At 37.7% G+C, this 21,791-nt stretch overlaps 1 protein-coding gene across 7 annotated transcripts in view; it reads left to right on the top strand.

Annotated features, from left to right (window-relative positions):
• MTUS2 (microtubule associated scaffold protein 2) overlaps positions 1–21,791 on the top strand; it is a 763,366-nt gene that overhangs the window by 283,781 nt on the left and 457,794 nt on the right. For all 7 annotated transcript variants that reach the window (XM_074303560.1, XM_074303559.1, XM_074303561.1 and 4 more), the window contains one exon: positions 16,753–19,230. In XM_074303560.1, the coding sequence (XP_074159661.1) occupies positions 17,002–19,230 (2,229 nt within the window). In that variant the 5' untranslated portion in view covers positions 16,753–17,001. The remainder of the gene's footprint in view (positions 1–16,752; positions 19,231–21,791) is intronic.

Below are 21,791 nucleotides of genomic sequence, written 5' to 3'. Positions count from 1 at the left end.
GTTAACCTTGGTAAGAAGAAAGACTACTTTTTCAGAGACAAGAATAAAGGAGAAGATATTTGAAGATGTAGAGAGGAAAAAGAGAACTCTTAGTAGATGTCTTCTTTTTTCCCAGTAATTACTCTGTAATCCTTTTCCAACTCAAAGTTCTGAGCCAAACTGTTGAGGAAAATGTAAAAATGAGTATTGATGAAGCCAGGAATTTAGATAGAGACAACTTTTTAAAAGAGGTTTAATAGTAAAGGGAACAGATAAGAGCATTTGCTCATTGGGCTAGAAGGATAAAGGTGATATTTTAAGGAGTGGGGAAACTTGAATATGTTTGTGTGCAAACAGTAAGGATTCAGTGGAAGGGAAGAAATTAAAGATGCATGAGCTTGGACATACCTGCAGCAATAAGGTCCTCAAAGGACCTTATTGCTACAAAAGATAGTCTTTCCTCCCAATAGCAACAACAACATAAAGAAATTTACCTCCAGGGGAAAACAATATGAACTCATGAGGAAGAACAGCTTGCACTAAGCCCTGTAGACTTTTGAACCTTGGGTTATCCTGACTTTATCCTTGGGGAAGCTAGTGAGATTTATTGTTTTGTCCTAAGTAGCAATCTCTGGAACTTAAAACCTATAGTCATAGAGACAAGAAGGAATCTACATATTATACTTGAATTCCTGCAGTTAGTTGGTTCCAAAATCCAAGACCAAAGTTGAATCTAGATAAATATCTAAAATATTTAAGATAAGAAGCTCTTCATGCTTTTGTGCGTGTGCTTCCCCTTCTCCCTGCAAGGAAACAGATACTTTATGTCACCGTGGGTTCCCTTCTTGGCAATATATGAGTCAGAAAATTGATTGTATACTTTGACCTAGAAATTCCATAGCTACCTATTTATCTTAAAGAAGTCATAAAAAGGAAACATGAATGTATCTTCATTAAAAAATCATGCCTTTATTTAAAATACCCAAACAAGCTATATTTTCAGTATTGAAGGATGGCTTGACAAATAAATGTAATAGAACATTTGATGTAAAATATTAATATGAAGCGTTTGAGGAAATGTTTATTGTTACTTAGTTGTTTCAGTCATGGCTGATTCTTCATTGACCCCATTTGAGGTTTTCTTGGCAAAGATCTTGGAATAGTTTTCCATTTCCTTCTCCAGCTCATTTACAGATGAGGACACTGAGGCAAATAGGGTTAAGTGACTTGCCCAGAATTGTTGTGTTCTGCTTTCTAGAGCCCCCATGACAGGGTGATTAAAACATACTGTCTTAGTGGAGGAGTGATGAGGTGGGACTCCCGAGGATGGTGGAAAATGGAGTCTGTTCTTTCCCTCTTATGTATCTTCAAACCCTTATGTTACCAAAGCAACCCTGGGTGTGCACTAAGCATTACTATATACGCGGAACCACATAAGCATCTTGCTATGTAAATTGCCGCCTGGTATCACTCTGCTTCAATTACAACACAGGTTGTTACCACCCCCTGACTTCTCAGGAAGGCCCTTAGGGGAGATGGGGAGCCGAGCCAGACATTGTCAGCAGGTTCCCTCTGGGCTAAAGGATCTTATTCCTTACCCAGAGTTTCCCCACTGTCTGTGGTTCTCTACACAGCATCATTTGGCTGTTAACTGTCAGACATTTGAACTCAGGAAGATGATTCTTCTTGATTCCAGGCTTATCCATTGAGCCACCTAGCTATCCTCAAGGAAATACAGTGTAGGACTTAGGTGTACTCATTTTGTAGTGTCTTTGCTTCTTTTCAAAAATGATGAGCAAACAACGACAGTAAGAATCCTTTTTTTTTTTTTTCTAATTATGTTTTTAACATTTAAAAATATTTCAAGGAGCTCTCTCAAGAAGGCATATCCTGCCCTTCCCTCCACAAGAGTTTGAAAATTATTGATAAAATGTAAAGCTTCTTCCTATAGTAGCTGCTACTGTTGTGCCCTCACCCTTCCCTCTAGGTAGAGGGCCCAGATTTTGAGTAATTAACTAAAGGAAGAAGGAAAGATCTTTATTTTCCAATAAGATTTATGTGAAGAAGCGAAGGATTAGAATTAAAAGTACTTAGTAAAGAAACTGTTTAGACAAGATATTAGAAGCTGGTTGGAATAGGGTTAATGTCTTGACAATTCTTTCATGCAGTTTTGAGTAGCCTAGTTAAATGAGGAGTTGATAGATTGATTGGCATACCAGTGGATGATATATGAGCCCAGGAACCTTAACCAGTGGGTTGGAACCATGGATAATTAACCCATAGCACCTGAGACCTGATTATGGCATTATAACACTAAACTATGGCTTATGTATTTTCAATGAAAAAAATGAGACCCAGAGAAATTGTGACTTGCTGAATGAAGGCCACATGGGGAATTAGCAACAAAAGTTGAAAGGCAAATAACCATATCATAAGGAGAAAGGGACTCACAGCTGCCCCAGATCATCAAAATATAACTTGCTAGTTTGGAATGGAGACAAGATCTGATCTCTAGTGGTATTTTTTTTTCTTTTTCAGTATTTGAGTGTGACAACATGTCTGAATAATAACTTCAAGTTAGACAATCATTAGGAAAAGAACCTTCAAAGTGATTGTTAAGAGAGAGATTTTGTTTAATAGCTAACAAACAGTAAACTCTGACATTTTATGTTCTTTGTTCTTTTCAGCCAGCTGTGTGACTTTAAAGATGTGGTCCTTTAAAAAGCCTGTTTGTTCCTTTCTCATATCATTATCAAAGATGTCCTCAGTACATATATCAATTATCCTTATAAAGGTTGTTTAGACATTACAAAAGCCAGACACAAAGGGATAGCTATTTATTATCATATGATTTTTTTTTAGTATTTTTGGTTTGCCTTTTGGGGGGTAACTATAGTAGTCACATTTACATTAGGTGTCCCTCAGTACTGTTGTAAGCTACAAAAGTTTTAATTTCTTAAAACACAAAGACTTTTGGGGAACCTTGCATAATGATTCAATGTTGCCAGAGAATTTTACATATATCACTTCATTTGATTCTCCGGTATGGGTAAAACATAAAGTTAGTAGTTATATTATTATTTTTAGTATTTTGTGTAAATTTTCTCTCTTCTATCTTTTTTCAATAGGCAACACATAAGCTATAATTATTTTCATTCCTTTTGATATTGAGTTTTTGTTTCTCCTGGTTTAAAGACCTTGGTCTTTGCTATAAAAACAACAAAGGCTTATTCTCTTCATAAGCTCAGCACGATGACCAGGCATTCCATAAAATGATACCTTTAGTCACACAACAAAAACAGCTGCCAGTTTTCAACTTTTTCCTTTTCTAAGAACCCCTCTGAATTATCTTTATGTATAGTGGCAACTTTCTTTTAGTAATTATTTATGATAAGAGTAGCAGCACTGGTGCAATTCAGTTCCACCATTAGGATATTAACATTCTTATTCAATGGTTTCACTTTTGTCTTTGGGACCCCATTTGGAGTTTTCTTTGGAAAGATACTGGAATGGTTTCCTTCCCCAGTTTATTTTACATTTGACACAAGCAGGGCTAAGTGATTTGCCCAAAGTAACAGAGCTGGCAAGTTATCTGAGGCAAGGATTTGAACTCAGGAGGATGTCTTCTTGACTCTAGACCTGGAAGTCTATTTGTTGTGTAATTTAGCTGCCCAGTAAATTGTCTAGGATTGAATAATGGCGAGGATTTGAGATAAATGGAGAAAGGCACAGCAGCCAGGTGACGGTGAATAGTGTTGGGCTTAGAGTAAGAAAGGCGGATGTTCAGATCTTGCCTTAGGTATTTAACAAACTATGCAACTCTGGGCAAGACACAACCTCTCAGCCTGTTTCCTTATTTGTAAAATACCAATAGTAACATATCTCAAAAGATTAATTAAATGATAACTTATATAAAATGCTTTTCAAACCTTAAAACATTAAAATGTTTATTATTGTTGTTGTTCTTTATGAAATCATAAAATCATAGATTTAGGGTGGGAACAAAATTCAATGATGATATAATCCAATCTTTTCATTTTCAAAATTGAGGACCAGAGATGTTATAAGGTTCCACTTGTAGTAAGTAAAGGAGCTAGGACAGGAGCTCTGGCCCTTTAATTTCCAAGCCATTTAATTTGGCAGGGAAATTGTGTGTTGAGTAGAAACCTTTAGCTTAAATGTTTGTTTGTGATTTAAAACAATGTTTCTTAGCACCTTCCACCTTATTTTCTGCTGATCTGAGACCATTGGTGCAGCAATAAAGGAGGAGTGGGAATCTCATTCAGGACTAGGTAGCATTTGATATTTTGCTTTGTCTCATAGGTTGTCATTGCCATAGAATTCATTACTAAATGTCTCTAGCCCATTTGTCTATAACTAGGTTGAACCATGGAAAGTCAACAGAATCTGCTGCCTGGATAATGTGGCCATGGATGTAAGACAGAATGTGTGGAACTAGGTGCTAGACCCCCTTACCCAAATTGACCACTCAGAGACATCTTAATTCATAAACAGAAAGCATTTATTTCGTCCTTACAAGGAGAGCTCAAGCACTCCAGCTGAGTAGACATAGAATCTCTCAGCTCCCATCTGCCATTATTATGCCTGGTCCAGCAAGCCAGAAATAGTGAATTTGGTTAAATAGCAAAATACGGGTTCATTGGATGGATTGAAAAGGAAGTGACCATTGACTAATGGTCAGCAATGCTGTCTACTTCCTGTGGGTCGTGTGACTTCCTAAAGCTTAGGCCTAGGGTCTAATCCACTCCATCTCATACCATTCCTGAGAAATCTTCCCCTGGCCCTATTCACTCCCTCCTCATTATTTCATACTTTGAAGATTTCTCACATCAGTCCTGATACATTTCTTCTACTAGGACATCCTTGTTACCTAAACCTTCCTTGTTCCCTAAGCCTTCAGGCTGGTCCCTCTTCAGTAATAACTTAACCTGCCCTCTGCCATTTAGAAACAACACCTGCACATCAGTGGAAACTTTCAGGAGCCACTTGAGCTAAGAAATCTTGAACTATTCTAGTGATTAAGTGCATAAGCAAGTGGGTGACAGGACATTGTTGCTTAAAGCAATGAGCAGGAATCAGAGACCTTGGTTCCACTGACTCCCACCATTTGTCTTGGAAACCCAGTCATCCCAGAAAAGATTGGTATCTGGAAGCCAGTGTTATCTGTAGAACTCCAACACAGTGGAGGCCCCGAGGCCTCAGGGCCATTATGCCATCTTTCCTACCTCAAGCCATCCAGACTCAGACTCAAATTTGGTACAAAGGGATGAATATCTCATCTTCTGGAGCTGCTTCAATCTGACAAAGGACATAGAGCTCTCTCTGCCCAGTGGGATCCAGACTGAGAAGGGGAGGCAAGAGACTTGGAGGTGAGGGCAGCAGCATCTGATGCTGAATGTCAGAATCAGATCTCAGGTGATTTCAGATTGACCAAGTAGTTGGTTTTCATGGCTTGGGGTTTGGAAAAAAAACAACTCTCAAAAGCAGATTAAAAATGCAAGGACTAAATATGAACAAAATAAACAAAAATAAACAAAAATGGAATTAATATGGGGCTTACTAAGGATAGTAACCAGAAACCCCACCCAGAGGAAGACTGGTGGGGAGATGAGGCTATCATGAATGTATCTCATCCAGATAACTTTTCCTAGGATAAATACCAAAGAATGTTTTCCTCAAAGGAGCAGGGGTAACGGGTAGAACATTGTGGCCTTGAATGAGCGTGATCTGCTTTAGCAAAAACTCGATCCTTAGTTCTTACAAGGGAGGGTTTTTACCCAGTTAGTACAGGTGTTAACAAAACCTAAAGCAGTTTGAAGCTCTTGCAAGGGGGCATATGTGTAGACCTTTTAAATAGTCCTTTCAGAATTAATTTGCCTGGGAAGTATGAGGGAATGCAGGAGTCAGGAGTTGAGAATTAAAGATGCCATAGTCATGAGAATCTGCAGGCCTGTTTGGTGTCCTTTACAAGATATCCTTGTCCATGGACAGCTTGCAATAATTGCCCCTTGCATACTTAATGGGGGAGTGTTTGGCTGTCAAACAACATCCCTTTTCTTTCCATATAGCTCCATGAAACATGCAAAACATGTTGGAGTCAGTATAGATATTCACTCTCATTCCTTATAAAGCTCTGATATAGGCAAAAATGCTCTGAAGCATTTATGGGGAGGCCAGAATATCCAACAATTGGCCCAAGATGAGCTTAGGAGTTTCCTCAGTTAGAAGGGCTGTGGCAGCAAGATCTAAAGCAAGGGTGTTTATCTCAGACACCAAATTCTTTGAAAAATAAGCTAGGGTTTAGGATAGGATTCCAGAGACCCCTAGTACCTGGCCTTGTCTTCCATCAATGTACAGTATAAAAGATAGGGCTAAGACCCAAGCAAAAGATTAGTTCAGCTTTCAGGTTTGATCAGAGAGTGAAAAGATAATCCACTTCCTCTCCCAGTAAGCAAAAGGGAGGTGGGAGGTGGCCCAAATACTTAGGCAAAGTGGCCTTAAGACAAAGAAACCCAGGAAGCAAAAAAGTTAAAGGTTTTATAGCCTCAGCCAGAGAAGCTTCCTGAGCTGGGCTGCAGGCTTGCAGGTCTTCTACTGATCACTTGCTCTGATTACAGAAATTTGGTATAAGAGGAAAAAGCAGGCTCGTGATTATAATATAATATAATCATTCAAAACTGATTCTTCAAGACTTCATTCTGAGAGTGCATACATGACAGGATAAAGCATCCTTAGCTCTGACAATCACGCAGTAACAGTTTCACCTCATAGCCAGTCTCAGGAATAATCAGGTGGGAAGCAAAAAAAAAAAACAGAACTGGGAAATTGACTCAGAAGGATACCACCTTAAGCAGAGGCTAAGGGTGTCCTCCCAGCTTTTGTCCAGATAAGATACCCACCTGTTATAGTTCTAAGTAACTTATGGCATTTGTCTTGAATGGAGGGTTACTGACAATGATCCATCAGGCAATCATATTCACATTCGAAACTCAAAACAATATTAATTATAGCCCCCAAGAGATTTCATCTCAATAGCAGGTTTCACCAATCAGGGGTTTCAGGGCTATATAAAAACAAAGAAAAAACAAAAACAAAAAAAAAACACTTACAAACCATCGTGTATAATCTATCAAATGCACCTGCAAAACACAGTTAAAATTGGGATATCAGGTTAAAATTTTGTTCTAGGTACTTCCAAGGAAGCTTAAATCATATTTGTTAATATGTTCATTAAATAAGGAGATCATTGTGCACTTAAATAAATATTAAATAATTTGCTGAAGATAGATGGAGACCTTGGTAAAAATAATCATTTGCAGTTCTAACAAACCTCTTAGAAAACTTTTTTACATTGTTAAGCAGTGGAATCTTTGATACAGCATCAAAAATGACCTTGCCTTAAAGCAGCCATAAACTTGAAAAAAAATTCAGTTATTAACACTATGTAAATGTAAACTATTCTTATAAATAATAAAAGCAATTAATATTAAGTAATTTCATTTAACTAGCAAAGGGGGGGGGGCGTGTGAGCTCCAGTGAGTGGGTTTGTTCTCTCACTTCTAAGAAGCAGCCACAACCAGTGAAGGGAGAGGGGGAGTTAAATCTTCACCTTTCCAAGCTGATAGATGTTTCCCTTTTTCCCTTTCCCCATGCCACAAAGTGTCTCTCCTAACTTCACCATGATTCCCGACCCCATTTCTCTTTATAGCTAACTCTTTTAGAGTGTCAAGTCTACCCCAGGACCTAGCCTGCCAGCCAGCTACCTCACAGGGTGTCTCCCCTGGCAAGTATAAAGTGCCACTAGAAGTTTGCCCCTTTTCATAATAAATATACCTTTTACCAAAGATAATGGCCAATGTGAATTCCTCACATGAATGAACCCCAACTTTGGTACCTATCATCATCTCATGTCTATCTAATCCACATAATACCTAAACAGTTTTAGGTTTCAATATTATGACAATAACTCCAAATATGATAGTTAGCAATTTCATAATTTTCATAAGTGATAGCCAAATAAACATAACATAGACTATCACAGAAATGGATATTATTTACAGTCATTTCCAATTTTAATACACACGCCAAATAAAAAGCTATTTTAAAAATCAATACTTTACCTTGTGATATTTTAACTAAATGTTCCATTCAAACTATCAGTTGCTTTTGCAAGTCAATTTTTCTTGTCCCTTGTTTGTAAAATCATCTTTTTTTTTAAACTTTAAGATTCACAATATAGCTAATATCTTAATAACTTTGGACCACATTTCATAAAATTTATACATGTGTCCAACAGAGCTGACAAAATTTTAGAGCATAATTGATCATTTTTACAAATTATCCAATATACTGTTGTTGTTGTTGTTGTTGTTGTTGTTGTTGTTGTTGTTGAGACAATTAAGATTAAGTGATTTGCCCAGGGTCACACAGCTAGGAAGTGTGTTACATGTCTGATGTCAGATTTGAATTCAGGTTCTCCTGACTTCAGGGCTGGTGCTCTATCCATTGTGTCACCTAGCTGCTCCCCCAATATACATTTTAGAAAGCAACATACTTCATTTAAATAGGGGAAACAAACATGTGACCCCCTAAGGTAAGATACCAGAACTTTGTTTTAATAATCTATTTTTTTAACTTAAAATCAAATCAAATCAAATCTTCAGTATTAATGTTTCCATATTTGCCCACAAATTTTTAAGATCTTTGACTTAAAGTAAACCAACTTACAATTTTAGCATATACCATTTAATAGTGATCATCTCATATCATTGTAAGAGATTAGTCATATAAAATTTACAGCTCATCTTGGTATCTGAGGAGGTGGCCTTAAACTAAACATCCCAATGTAAAAGCCAATCAGAATAAGTTGTTCCTACTTAACAAAGTTGCAGATTATCAATAAACTCATTCCTTCACTGAGACCTATGTAACTCAAACAATTTATTTCTCAGGGTTAATAACCTCACAAAATAATTTTAAGAAGCTTAACAAACTTACAATTTGAGAAGCATTCCAGAAGACACCTCTTCATTTCCTATGTTTACTTTCTTTGACTGACATCAGCTTTCTTTGTTCTCTATTTACCTCCCCCCATTCAGAGCTGCATAGTTTCAGATCTTCAGGCTTAAAATGCAAACCTAAGGAAGATAAGATTTTACTCTTTTTTTTTCCCTCTATGAATCAGAAAAGGCTTGGGGACCAGGCTGTTTGTTTTGAAAGCAGCTGAGAGCTTTTCTGGTTTTCCCAAAGTCAGTGCAAAAGGATTACAATTTGTATAAAACTGCTTTTACTATCATATCTCGAATAACAAATTTTACTGAATTGATTGAGTATAGGTGCTTTCTCTCCTTCTTGCCCCTTCATCCATATATTCCTGCTGCAGTCAGGGAATAAGAGAAGGGGGAAGAAAGAGAAAGACTTCCTTTACTCTGTGCACTATCCTCTTTGAGGAGACCTTAATTTAGTTGAATTTGCTTCCAAATTACTTTGCACACACATAACATTCATTTATCTCAATGTTGGTATTGTATGTTAGTCACAGCTAAAAACCCATGTAAAGTTACCAAATATGAAGCAATTAAATCCAATAAAGTAGTTAACATTCACATAGCATTTGTTTTATGCTAAGCACTTTGCAATCTTGAAATGACCAATTGCCACATTCCCCAATCATTGCTCTCAAAAATTAGCTAACTTTTTTTGCAGCCCCCGCTTTCTTTTTCTTCCTTCCTTTCTTTCCCTTTCTTTCTTTCTTTTTTTTAAACAAAATCTAGCTCACAGACATGACACAGACATTCTGCACAAAGACACGAACACAGATAAAAATTACATGAAAGAGGACACTCCCTTCCCCACATAAAAGACAGCAATATCTCATCAAGTGCACACTTTGGTGATATTTTAGATTTTATTTTGCTTGAAGATTTGGTTTGGACTGCGCCTTCCCCTCTCCCTCTGGGGAGAGCAGGCCCAATCTCATGGCTTGAGATCCTATAATACACAGAGCTGGCCTCTCAACTAGGATCCATAAGCCTGGAGGGATGTCCCCCATCCAGTAGCCATCCATAGCACCCCTGGTTCTGTGCTGTTTATTAGGACTAACTTCTGGCTTACTAGGAGCTACCCCTTAACCTTGGATCACCATGCCTTTATGATCCCATGGTCCCAGCCTAAGGACAGCCCAAGGGCACAGGCAGTGCCCTGGGGAGAGCAGCTCCAGTCTGGACAGCTCCTTCCCCTTCTGCTCCTAGATTACACTTGCATGAGTTACCTGACTGGCCACTTGCCCCCCCAGCTCCTGCTTCTTCAGAGATTTGTGCTCCTGTTTGTATCTGGATACTCTCTTCAATCCCATCCTTCCCAGAGGGAGGCTGAGAGTCTGATCTCAAGGGTTTATATATATATATATATATATATATATATATATATATAAAACATGTCAACAGTGTCATTCTTTACATGTAAATAAATACATATATTTACTAAATATGTATCTTTATGAATATACTATGTGAATATTTATATACATGTACATATTTCTTTGTATATAGCTACATGTCTATATAGATATTTGCAAAGAAATAGATACACATATATGTGTGTATAATTTTCTGGATGATATGTCCTGATTTTCATTTATGTGGCTTTTCCATTTATTTATATGGTTTCTCTATAATTTTGGATTTAATCTGCTTGACTTCTCCATTCTCTGTCAGTAAAAGGTCTCATTTATTCATATAAGAGAATGTTCTCATTTTCAGATTACAAATTTATTAAGCTCTTACTATATGCCAGATACTATGTTAAGCACTGGGGATACAAAAAAGGCAAAAGACCTCAAAGAACTTATGATCTAATCCAAGAAGCTTCATGAAAAACACTCCATTTATGTGCTTTTTCTTGAAAAATTGGGAAAGTTTAGAGAGGAAATAAAAGGAGGGCTTCCCAGAAATATAGGAAATCAGATGAAGTTCAAGGGATAAGAGATAGGAATGCATAGAACCTGCCGAGGTCTAGGACATGTATAAAGGAGGGAGAGAAGAAAAGACTAAAAGGTACATTAGAGTCAGAGTATGCCAGGGCAATGAGTTTGTACGTAGCCTGAAATTGGACCAAATAATACCTGGAAGTTCTTTCCAGTTCTCTGGCACTAGGAAGCAAATGCAATATATTTGGTTAATGCTATCTGGGGAAAGGTACTGTTGTGAATAGCCTCCCAGTTCAATTAAATTGCAGGATCTTTGGTCTTCAAAATAAAATAGATTTTCTCTTTAGTGGAAAATAAAATGGACAGAGTTGCTACATTAGCATCTTTTATTTAATTACATGTAATTATAAATTACAGGTCAGAACTTTTTTATGATCACATTTTACATTCAAAACAAAAATTTATTTTATCTTTGGCAGACTAGGGAATGATACATTTGTTTATATCAACTTTGACATTAAACCTTTTGACAGAGTCATGGATCTGTGAGAAATCAGTTGTTTATGCCCTTCATGTAATTTAGTCCTATAATTAAATAATGCTTTTCAACTATTTTTATATCTTATTCAAAGTGTGCCTTGGTTTGAACTGTTTTTACTCAACCATGTCATTTCTTTATATGTAATTAGGTACATATATTTATATGTATCTTTATATATGTATTATATGTATCTTTTCCACACACATATGTATATGTATGTATCCATATAGTACATAGCTACATATCTGTCTAGATATATTTGTGTATAATTTTCTGGATGAAATGTCCTGATTTTCATTTATGTGGATTTTTCATTTACTTAAGTAGTCTGTATAATTTTAGATTTAGCCTTCTTGACTTCTACATTCTCTTTCAGGAAGAGAACTCGTTTATTGATTCGTGTAAGGGAAAGTTCTCATTCCCAAGTTGTTCTCTCATAAGCAAAAAGAGGGAGGGTATCAGAAAGCATGCTGCAAACCAGCAATTTGAAGTGTTTTTAGTGGAGTGCATATAGCCTCTTTCAACACGACTACCTTTCCTAAAGGATTTGTATGTAAGTCTAGCTGATTCCTGGATTTCTTTATTCACAAATAACATATATAAAATATCAGATCTTTGACCAGAGAATCCGAGCCCTTATTAGGACGCTTGGATGCATGGTACAGATTGGCTTAAGAGGATTGGCACATAATGCCTCTGGGAGGGAGACACATAGATCTTATACACAAGTACCTGTGGGGGAAAAACACTTCAAGAGATAGCAGTTTCTCAGGGCTGTTGTTCTGAATTGCTGGAAGTTTGCTGAATAAGCAGCTATTACATTGCAAAATAACTCACCTGACTTCAGCAAAAAACTTCTTACCTTAACACCATACTCACCAATAAAAATATCACTAGCTTGTACATAATTGTATAAACAACAAATGAAAACTGAGCATGGTTGAATAGCTACAAAAAGCTGTGCATAGCAGAGTCCTTTTTTTTGACTCCCACATTGGATCCTAGGGATGGAAAGATCAGTGGTTCTGGAGGCATGGGGGTTGTGGTTACTTGCTACCTTGGACCATGTGACCTTGGACAAGATTATAAAGTTTCATCATCTCTAAAATAAGGGGGCTGGATGGTGTGACTTCTTTGTTCCCTTCTGCCTCTATCTCTGAGATTCTGTGATCTCATCTGGGCCCTAATTCCAAAGAGGTTTTGTAGAGTAGATGGACTATTTTTCTCTTACAATTCTTCCATTGATGCTTTTGTGTCTACACCCTTTCCATGCTAATGGAACAAGTAGGGTGAAATATGGCTCTTAAAAATGATAAATGTCTTTCTTCCTGTTTCTGGCCTGCCAGAGTATTCATTGCAGTATCAAAATCTGAGATTTAAGTTAAAAAAATAAAACAAAATAGATTCAATATATTATGACACATTATCATGTGCCAGTTCATGTGGTAGCCTGCCTTTTATGTAATCCTAAATGGTTTGTGCTTTAACTATTTGACTGAATCTTTTCTTTTACATCATCCTGGCAATCAGGATCAATAAAGATGATATTTTTCAAAATTTCTAGATGGAAATAGAGGTAGCTGAAAAAGTGAATGGATAAGAGGGTGTTAGAATTCCTCACTCTGTTGGCTTTTGGATCATAACATCTTTTAAAATTTGTATCTTCTTAATTTTGTCATGGGTCCCTGATGCTCTCTCTCAAGGTACTTGTTATATTTGTGTCTCAGGACGAATCTGAAAGAAAACAATTTTACAATTTAATAAAGCTAAAAATAGGAGAAGGAGAAAGGAGAAAGACCATTTTGTGATGGGACAACAAATATGAAGGGAAGTCAGCCATCTGATTGGACTTTAGTTCTTTAGGAGGCCCAAAACATATGGATATTGGCACTGAAAGGTAGAAAATGTGAGCAAGAAAGAGGGGGAAAGGAAGGAGAGAGGGAAGAAAAGAGAAATAGAAAGAAAGGAATTAAGTATGTATATAGTACTTATAATGTGCCAGACACAGAGCTATTTTTATACATGTATCTCATTTGATCCTTATAACAACTCTGAGAGGTAGATGCTGTTATTATTTTTTTTCCCATTTTACAGTTGAAGAAAGAGAAGTTAAGTACCTTTAATTCATAAGTAACTGAGAGTAGATTTGAATTCAGGTTTTCTTAGCTCCCTTCTCAGATTGATTCTTTTGAGTAGACAAATTAGGCTATCTTTTGCCTCAATCCTTAAATCATTTAATGGGAGTAGTCTCAGACAAGCAGACCTGGAAAAGACCTTAGCTTAAAAAGGCCAAAATCTCCCACTCTATTTGGGGCTATCTACAGTCATCCTAACTTATGTTTTCCCATTGAACTCAGATAACTCTGGAGGAAAGAGTGAGGCTAATGATTTTACATGGTCTTGTTTCACTTAAATCTAGTTCACTGATGTCAGTGGGAATGAAGTACAAAAACAACGATTCTGACTGCAGATCCAGGATCCTATCCACTATCCAAATGCTTCTAAGACTGGCAGAAATAATAGGAAAAATAGGAAAAATAAGGAATAGATAATGCAAGTAGTGTAGAAGTAGAAGAGAAGTGATGGTGAGGGGGAAAAAAGGAGATAGGGATAAAATTTAATATAAAGAAAAACAAAGCCATACCTATGATAGGTACCATGCTGCCACTAAACTACTTTGTCCTATCACCTTTAATATCACCATTACCATCATAGACTATCTTAGATATGAACTTGGTCAAGTAATCTAGGGAGTTCCTTTTTGCTAGTTTGCCTGTCTTTTAATGAACCCTTTAATTCATAATCTGTATGAGTATCTGGCGGGACAACAGGTTCCCAAGAATATTTTGTGTGATGTGTATGTGTACTCTATAAGAGCTCATAACATTATTTATAGTATAACCATTGTTTCCTGTAGCCATCCTCTCTCCCCATCTCAGCTGCCATGATATCTTCTTGTGTAAAGTGTGAAAAAAGTCATATCCAGGAGGAGCAAGAAGAACAGGGAAAACCTATTATTAGCAAGCACCCTAAGAGAGATAAAAGCAACACACTTAACCTCATGGATGTTCTTTGGAACTTTGGCTTCAAGTCATCCAATTTCGATGTCATTGCATTGAAAATCATTTCCTTTCCAAGATTTTCCTTCTTTCTGTTTTCCATCCAATAGGAAATTTCAGACTTTTTTAGACATTTACCAGCCAGTTACTGAACAACAGTTATTGGGTACCTGCTAAGTGCTGTTTAATATGGTAGGGACAGGGATAGAATTTAAGCTGTTCCTACCCTCAAGGAGCTTAAATTCTATAGGAAAGACAGTATGCATGTATGAATATATGTATGCATGTTGTTATTGTTGTTTGTCCTTCCTTCTGGAAAAGCCCTACAACATCAGGGAGGTGATGCTGTGACAGGCAAGTGAATTGGATATAAGTGTGGGAGTCTGGGCAAGGTCACCTGTCTCACTTTCCCCTCCAGAGCCTTCTGGATCCAATGGCCAGATCTAGACCAGATTAACTGGAGATGGCCCTGGATGAAATGTTGTGTATGTATGCCTGCATATGTGTATGTGTATGTGTGTATATACATATTATATATGTATATGTATACATGTATGTACATATACATATATTTATATGTGTATATATATACATATATAAAAATATATACATATATATGCTGTTATTTGGTAGTTCCTGACTTTTTGTGACCACATGATAATGCAGTGGTTATCATTTCTTTCTCTAGTGTGTTAAGATAAACAGAGGTTGAGTCATTTGCCCAGAATTATACAGCTAATAAGAGTCTGAAGCCTAATTTGAATTCCAGTCTTCCTACTTCAGGCCTAGCATCATTTGTAAGTGTGTTTATATGTAAGCATGTGTTTATGTAAAAATGTATGTGTAAATATGTAAGCATGTGTGTGTGTGTGTGTGTGTGTGTGTGTGTGTAAGGGGATTGAGGAGGTTTGGAATTGAAGTGAAAGTGGATTCAAGTATACCTCACAGAACAACTTAATTCATGCTTTATTCCAACCCAATATTGTCCCCCAACTTCATTATATTTACAAAATAAATATACTGAGTGATTGGAGGAGGGGAGGATGGTGCCAGATTTAAAAAAAAATTCTATTTTCTTCTGAGGTGCTGATGGGTTTCCTTGGGGTGGCTTATTAAGATAATTGTTATGCTTGCAACAGAACTGGAAGTATCTGTTTTGCATATTTTTCACTGATTCATTAGAAGCTAGAGTATCCTAGCTGGTTAAATACATTATTTTTCACTGAAGTAAAATGTATCTTCTGGTGAAATAAAGACCTGAATTTTGTTTTTTTACCAATTAGAATTCTTACTACACGTTTAAGTGTTAACATAAATCTTTTTTTTAGTAAAGAAATGAACAATTTAGATACACACACAAATACACATACACACACACTCAGACACCAATAATTAAATAACTGCTATTAATATAGAACATTAAGACTTACAGATTGGTTACATATGTTATTTCTTAGGAGCCTCACAATCACTTTCTGAGAAGTATCTCCATTCTACAGAAAAGGAAACTGAGTCTCAGAGGGATTAAGTGATTTGCTGATACTGATATAGTTAGGAAATATAGGTGACAGGATAGAATCTAGCTTTCTTCTGAGTCTAAGTCTAGTATGTTTCCCGTTCTACCTTGTTACTTCTAGATGTAGTGAATAAATATATTCATTTGTTGCTGGATCTAGTCACAAGACTCAGGTATACAGCCTGATTCTTCAGAATTAATTAATTAATTACATATAATTATATAACTTAATTAACAACTTTTATTAATTTTTGACCTTGGACAAATCAACTAACCTCCGTCTGCCTCTTCTTCCTTACATAGGACTGCATATACTTCTATTTAGGACTAGAAGGATGAGATATTATTCTAGATCATCAAGAGGCAGCTATGTGGTACAATGGATGGAACTATGTATGTGCCTAGAGTGAGGAAGCCCTTCATTCCAATCCAGCTTAAAACCCTTATTAGCTTTTGTATTCTAGGCCCTCACTTTCCTTAAGTATCAAATAGGGGTCCTAGTGACACCTATCTTGTGGGGTTGTGATGATCAAATGAAATAATAATTTAGAAGCACTTAACACAATGCCTTTTACACAGTCTGTCCTTAATAAATGCTTGTTGGTTTTCTTCATGATACAACTTTAAATGTATCAACTGTGAAACTATATAATATCCCTAAGAATCTCCATCTTCCAACATAACAGTATGTTGTTTTTGTTTATTGTAGGTCAGATGGATTAACTGGCTCTCATTCAGAAGGAACCTAACGGATCAGTTACCCTGCTGTATGTCCTGAACGTTGTCTGGGTCTGAAAACTGTTCAAAAATGATTAAAGTGGGACAAAAATGTGAAAGTGACATGGGACTCCAAGCAGCCTGAGAAGCAGTTTCCAATTAATTGTTTCACAACTGGGAAGAAGCACTTTTAGATTTAGTTGGGCCACCAGGAAGGGCACCTCCCCACTGAAGGATTAAAATGAGTGCCCCGTTGGTTCCCAACAAGTCATGTTATACTCAGGTGCAAGACAACAGAAATGGAGTGAAAAACAATAATGAAAGCCCCCCTAGCATGGGAGATACAAATGCCAACCAAATCACATCAGAGGTGAGTCCCTCTGTTGGTGAGACCAAGGGATGTGGTCTTGTAGAAGAAATTGGAAATGGAAACATAGGTGGGCCAGAGGAGACCACCCAACTTCACAAGGACTTTCCCCACCTTCAGGGATATAGTAAAGAAGCCCAGAGTGGCCACCTCAGTCTGAAGGAGTTGAAGATGGCTTCTGCCACCCTGCACAGAGATCTGAGAGAAGAGTACATGGCGGAGGAAGCTGTCGATGTCCTGTCAATTCCTCAGCTGATCCAGGGGCCAGAGCTCTCCAGTTTGAAAAGTGTTGTGCATGGGGCCCATCCAGAGGTTCTTGCTCTAAGTGATGCTGACATTATCCAGCGTGTGTCTAGAGAGAAATTGGCTACAACCCAGGGTAGCAAAGAACTGAAAAGGCATTCTTTGGAAAGAACAAGCAGCTTTCCTGCTAAAATGGAAGCGTTCATAAAAGAGCACGCCACCAGCTTGGCTCATCACCACTTTCAGCCTGCTTTGCTTGATTCCACTGAAACATCATCACCTCATGTTGCTGGTGGTACAGAGAAATCACAGACGACATCAATAGATCCCCTTCTAAGGGCAGCGTTTCATCCCAATGACAATACCTCAGAGGAAAAGATTGTGTTTTACCCTAAACCATCTACCTCAGAAACCAAGGAAACTCTTCTCCCAGAGTCCCACTTTGATGGGAGAAATTCTCTGAATATTGTCATTGAAAGCACACCCCACCCTGCACACAGAGATTCTCCTCTCATTTTCACTACAGCACCTGGGAGAATCTTGAATAAACCAGAAGCACAATTAGGTCAGGGAGAGGAGGGACCCAAACTGGGGGTGAAAAATGTACTATCCTTGCAGCCTGAGATTGCTTGGGAGCAAAAAGTGCTCCGAGTTGAATGCCTAGACTTGCCTAAGGTAGAAAGCATGGTGACACTGGAGAAGAAAGGATGGGTTGAGGAAAAAGAAGGCGGGGAAGGGTCTCACCTTCAGGGCCCAGGTGAGGAAACAGTGGATCCTCTCATAAACCAAGTACTTTTGGAGTCGGGGATAGGAAGTAGTGACAAAGAGAAGAAAAATACCCTGTGTGATGAAGGTTTGGTAGCTACTGTCCAGAAAGTGGAGTCCATTCTCCCTGTTGCCTCAGGGACTCACAGTGAGCATCTCAATGGTGAAGGGATACTAGCCACAGCTAAGTGCTTAGATGGAGCTGTTCCCATAGTTGATGGTCATGCAACATTTACTCCTGACAGTCTAACTGAAAGCAAGCCCATGAACGTTAATGAGAATAAAGGCATGGTAGTTGGAGGAACCATCACAGTCTCAGCTCTGGACCCTTTGGGCCAAGCAAATGGTGAGACTAAGCACCCCATTCATCAAGACAGTGGTGTAGAAGCAAAGAAGGATCATCAGACTGCTGAAAGTAAACCCCTTCCTAATGAAGCAGCCAATGGGATGGAGATAGTCGCAGAAAGAACAGTTGGCTCCCTTGGTGTCCCTAGATCATCCCAGGCAGGGCCAGCTGCGGACATGAACCACCAGCCCACATCATCCAAGAGCAGGGTGAAGGACCCTGACTCATTTCACAGTGACACAGTGTTATCTTCCACCCTGCCTCCCGCTGACAGTGCGCAGTCACTGAATATGTCTTCTAAAGTGCCTAATAAGACTGCTTGCAACAGTGGAATTCCCAAGCCAATCCTGGGGCATTCCAAGGACTCTCCTCCCACCCAGGGAGAGATTGAGAAGAACTTTGTAGAGAGACCTGAGGAAAAGATGGAAACAGAGCCCCTCCTCATCCCCAAACCCAAACATGTCAGACCCAAGATCATCACTTACATCAGGAGGAATCCTCAGAATCTTGGCCAGGTGGATTCTTCTTTGGTTCCAATGGGGCTCCCTTATACCCCTCCAGCATGTGCTATGCCCCTGCCAAAAGATCAGAAGACAGCAAATGGTGAGCTCAAACCAGCCACTTCTCTCTATGAAAAGTTCAAGCCAGACTTGCAGAAACCAAGAATCTTCAGTTCTGGATTGATGGTTTCAGGAATCAGGCCTCCAGGACATCACTTTAGCCAAATGAGTGAGAAGTTTTTGCAAGAGGTAAGAGAGTGAAGTCTCAGTTTGAGGTTCGTGATTTGTGATAGGTCTTACAGGAAGTGTGCAATGATGTCCTCCTAGCAAGTACCTGATCTTAATGGATGCAATTGATATTTTTAACTGGAGAGATAAAGTGACTAGACATTTTGGTTGTAACATCATATTCAGATAAGATAAGTAGAGCATAATCCATTTATATATACCTTTATTATATAAGTAAATATCAAGTAAGAGAAGATACAGTATGAATTCCTTCTTTAAATGATTCAGATTTCCATTCGAAGAGATTTCTTTTGAGGGATCTTCCAACACCCCTCACACACATACACATAGATACTCACACGTTCATATACACATATAGAATTGACAGAGTGTATATGAATGAGTTTTTGAAGAGGAGGATTCTCCCCATCTTAGTCATTTTTGAGAACAAACGTTTATTTCATAATTTAATGAATGGAACCTTATCTAGGGATAAGACCAAGTTATTTTTCTCTGATTCTCTTCCAGCTTTCCTTGTTTTGTTTCCACATATATCCCAAAATAGCACATTGTTTCATATATGCTAGTCATTTAATAAATATTTGATGAATTGAATTGAATTCTCCTTTTTCTTCTCTGAATCTTCCTTGTCCCATTTAAGAGCAATTTGTGTTATTACTAGATTTTTCCTCAGCAAGTTATTCTCTTCTGCCTTTTGAAATCATGTCCAAAATTAGAAAAGTAGACTCATTTGCACACATATATGGCCCCAGCTAAAAGAGGGGCATTCTCTGGGCCAAGTCTGATTGGAATGATGGATTTTTCATTTCCTTCCAACTGGTGTGCCCTTATGCTTATGATGGGGCCTATTTATACATGAATTGGAACACCTGAGATCCTTGAATAAATACCTTAAACAAAGTGTATGCATAAAATACATGTTTATTAAATTGAATGAAACTCCTTAGGCTACAGGATTAAGACAGGGAACCCTAGGCTAGGCCACTGGGCAGGAGTAATTTCTATGATTACTTCCTTTACCATATGAGGATATAGTTTAGCAGGTAAATAACCAATGGAATACAGGACTGTTAAGCATAAGATCAAGAAAAAAGGGATGGGTGATGTGAAATTTCAGAAAGGCTAGAGTGATTTACCCTTGCTCCTTTTTATAAAGAGTATTTCAAGGCAGAGACTAGATAATTTTCTGTGATTCTGAAGAGAATTGGCTTCAATTTGCCTCTGGTAAGATAGCAAATTCCTGAATAACAGCAATAGAAGTAAGCTTCAAATGCACAAGCCATGCATTTTTAATAAAATGACTAAACACACACACACACACACACACACACACACACACACACACACACACACACACACACACACACACAAATCCTTCAGAGTGCTTGCTTTCCTATCCTTATTAATAAGATCCTCCAGGTATCAAAGCAGGTCACAAACACAGCAAGATTAGCATATCATCTTTCCTAGTGGAGGATGTATTAGGGACGGTACTTCTTGCCCATACTTCCAGGTTGTTTCTGAGTGAGTGGTCCTGTAGTTATAGGGAGGTTAACCTGAACTGGGGGTCCTTGTGGTAAGAATATTTTAAGGTATGAGGTAGAATAACAATTGCCTAAGCTTTGTGTGGGGCTGCCCTATGTTAATACAATCAGATTATAATTTTTATATTGCTAGTTTCAGGATTTGAAAAAATCTTTAAAGTATCTTTTATTCTTTTTAACAGTTTTATCTAATAATTTCTCCATAAGAATATATTCCCATCATTGGAGAAGCATTTTGTATTGATCTCTGTGCTTTTACAAGCAGTCTGTGTTACCTCAAGTGCTCTGTCAACAGAGATGAAAACGCGTGGTTTGAAGCTTTTTTACAGATTGGCCTGTTCTATTAAAAATGCATGGTTTTTACATTTGAAGCTCACTTCTGTTCCTGATACTGAGAGATTTGTTATTTAACTGGAGGCAAATTCTCTAACAAAACTACAGGCGTAGTAAATAATGACATCCTCTGGGTCATGGTGGAAGGAGCATGTTTGATCTGGGAACAACCTCTGTTTCCAAAGAATTGAGAAAGTACAAGAAGATCTAAATACAACAGACACTGTTAATTGGACCTGGGGATGTGAAGGTTAGCAAAGATGATTAGTTTGGCATTATTAATAATTGCCTGAATAGGAACACCAGTTTAAAAATTGTAAGTTTTCTTTGACCAGAAGAGATCAATATGACAACAATCAAAATGTTCAAAATCAGTTTTATGAGCATATTTGAAAAAAAAAAAAGGAAAATAATGAGAAAACAAAAGTAAGTTTAAAGGCCTCCTTCCCTGCACGCACGCGCACACACACACACACACACACACACACACACACACACACCCCACACACAAATTAGAAATCAAAGATAAAATATTCTTTCATGGGAATATAATTTGACACTGAATGTGGTATATCTACTATAACAATCATGCATGTTTTATAATGTAATTCTGATAATAAAAGCTTTGAAGACCTAATCTCTCACTTTAATAATGTCAGTTTTAAGAAGAATTTTGTATCTTTT

Source organism: Sminthopsis crassicaudata, chromosome 3 (assembly GCF_048593235.1).
Source record: "Sminthopsis crassicaudata isolate SCR6 chromosome 3, ASM4859323v1, whole genome shotgun sequence".
Lineage (NCBI taxonomy): Eukaryota > Metazoa > Chordata > Mammalia > Dasyuromorphia > Dasyuridae > Sminthopsis > Sminthopsis crassicaudata.
The sequence above is the reverse complement of the archived record's forward strand: the minus strand, read 5'-3'. Positions and strand labels throughout refer to the sequence as shown.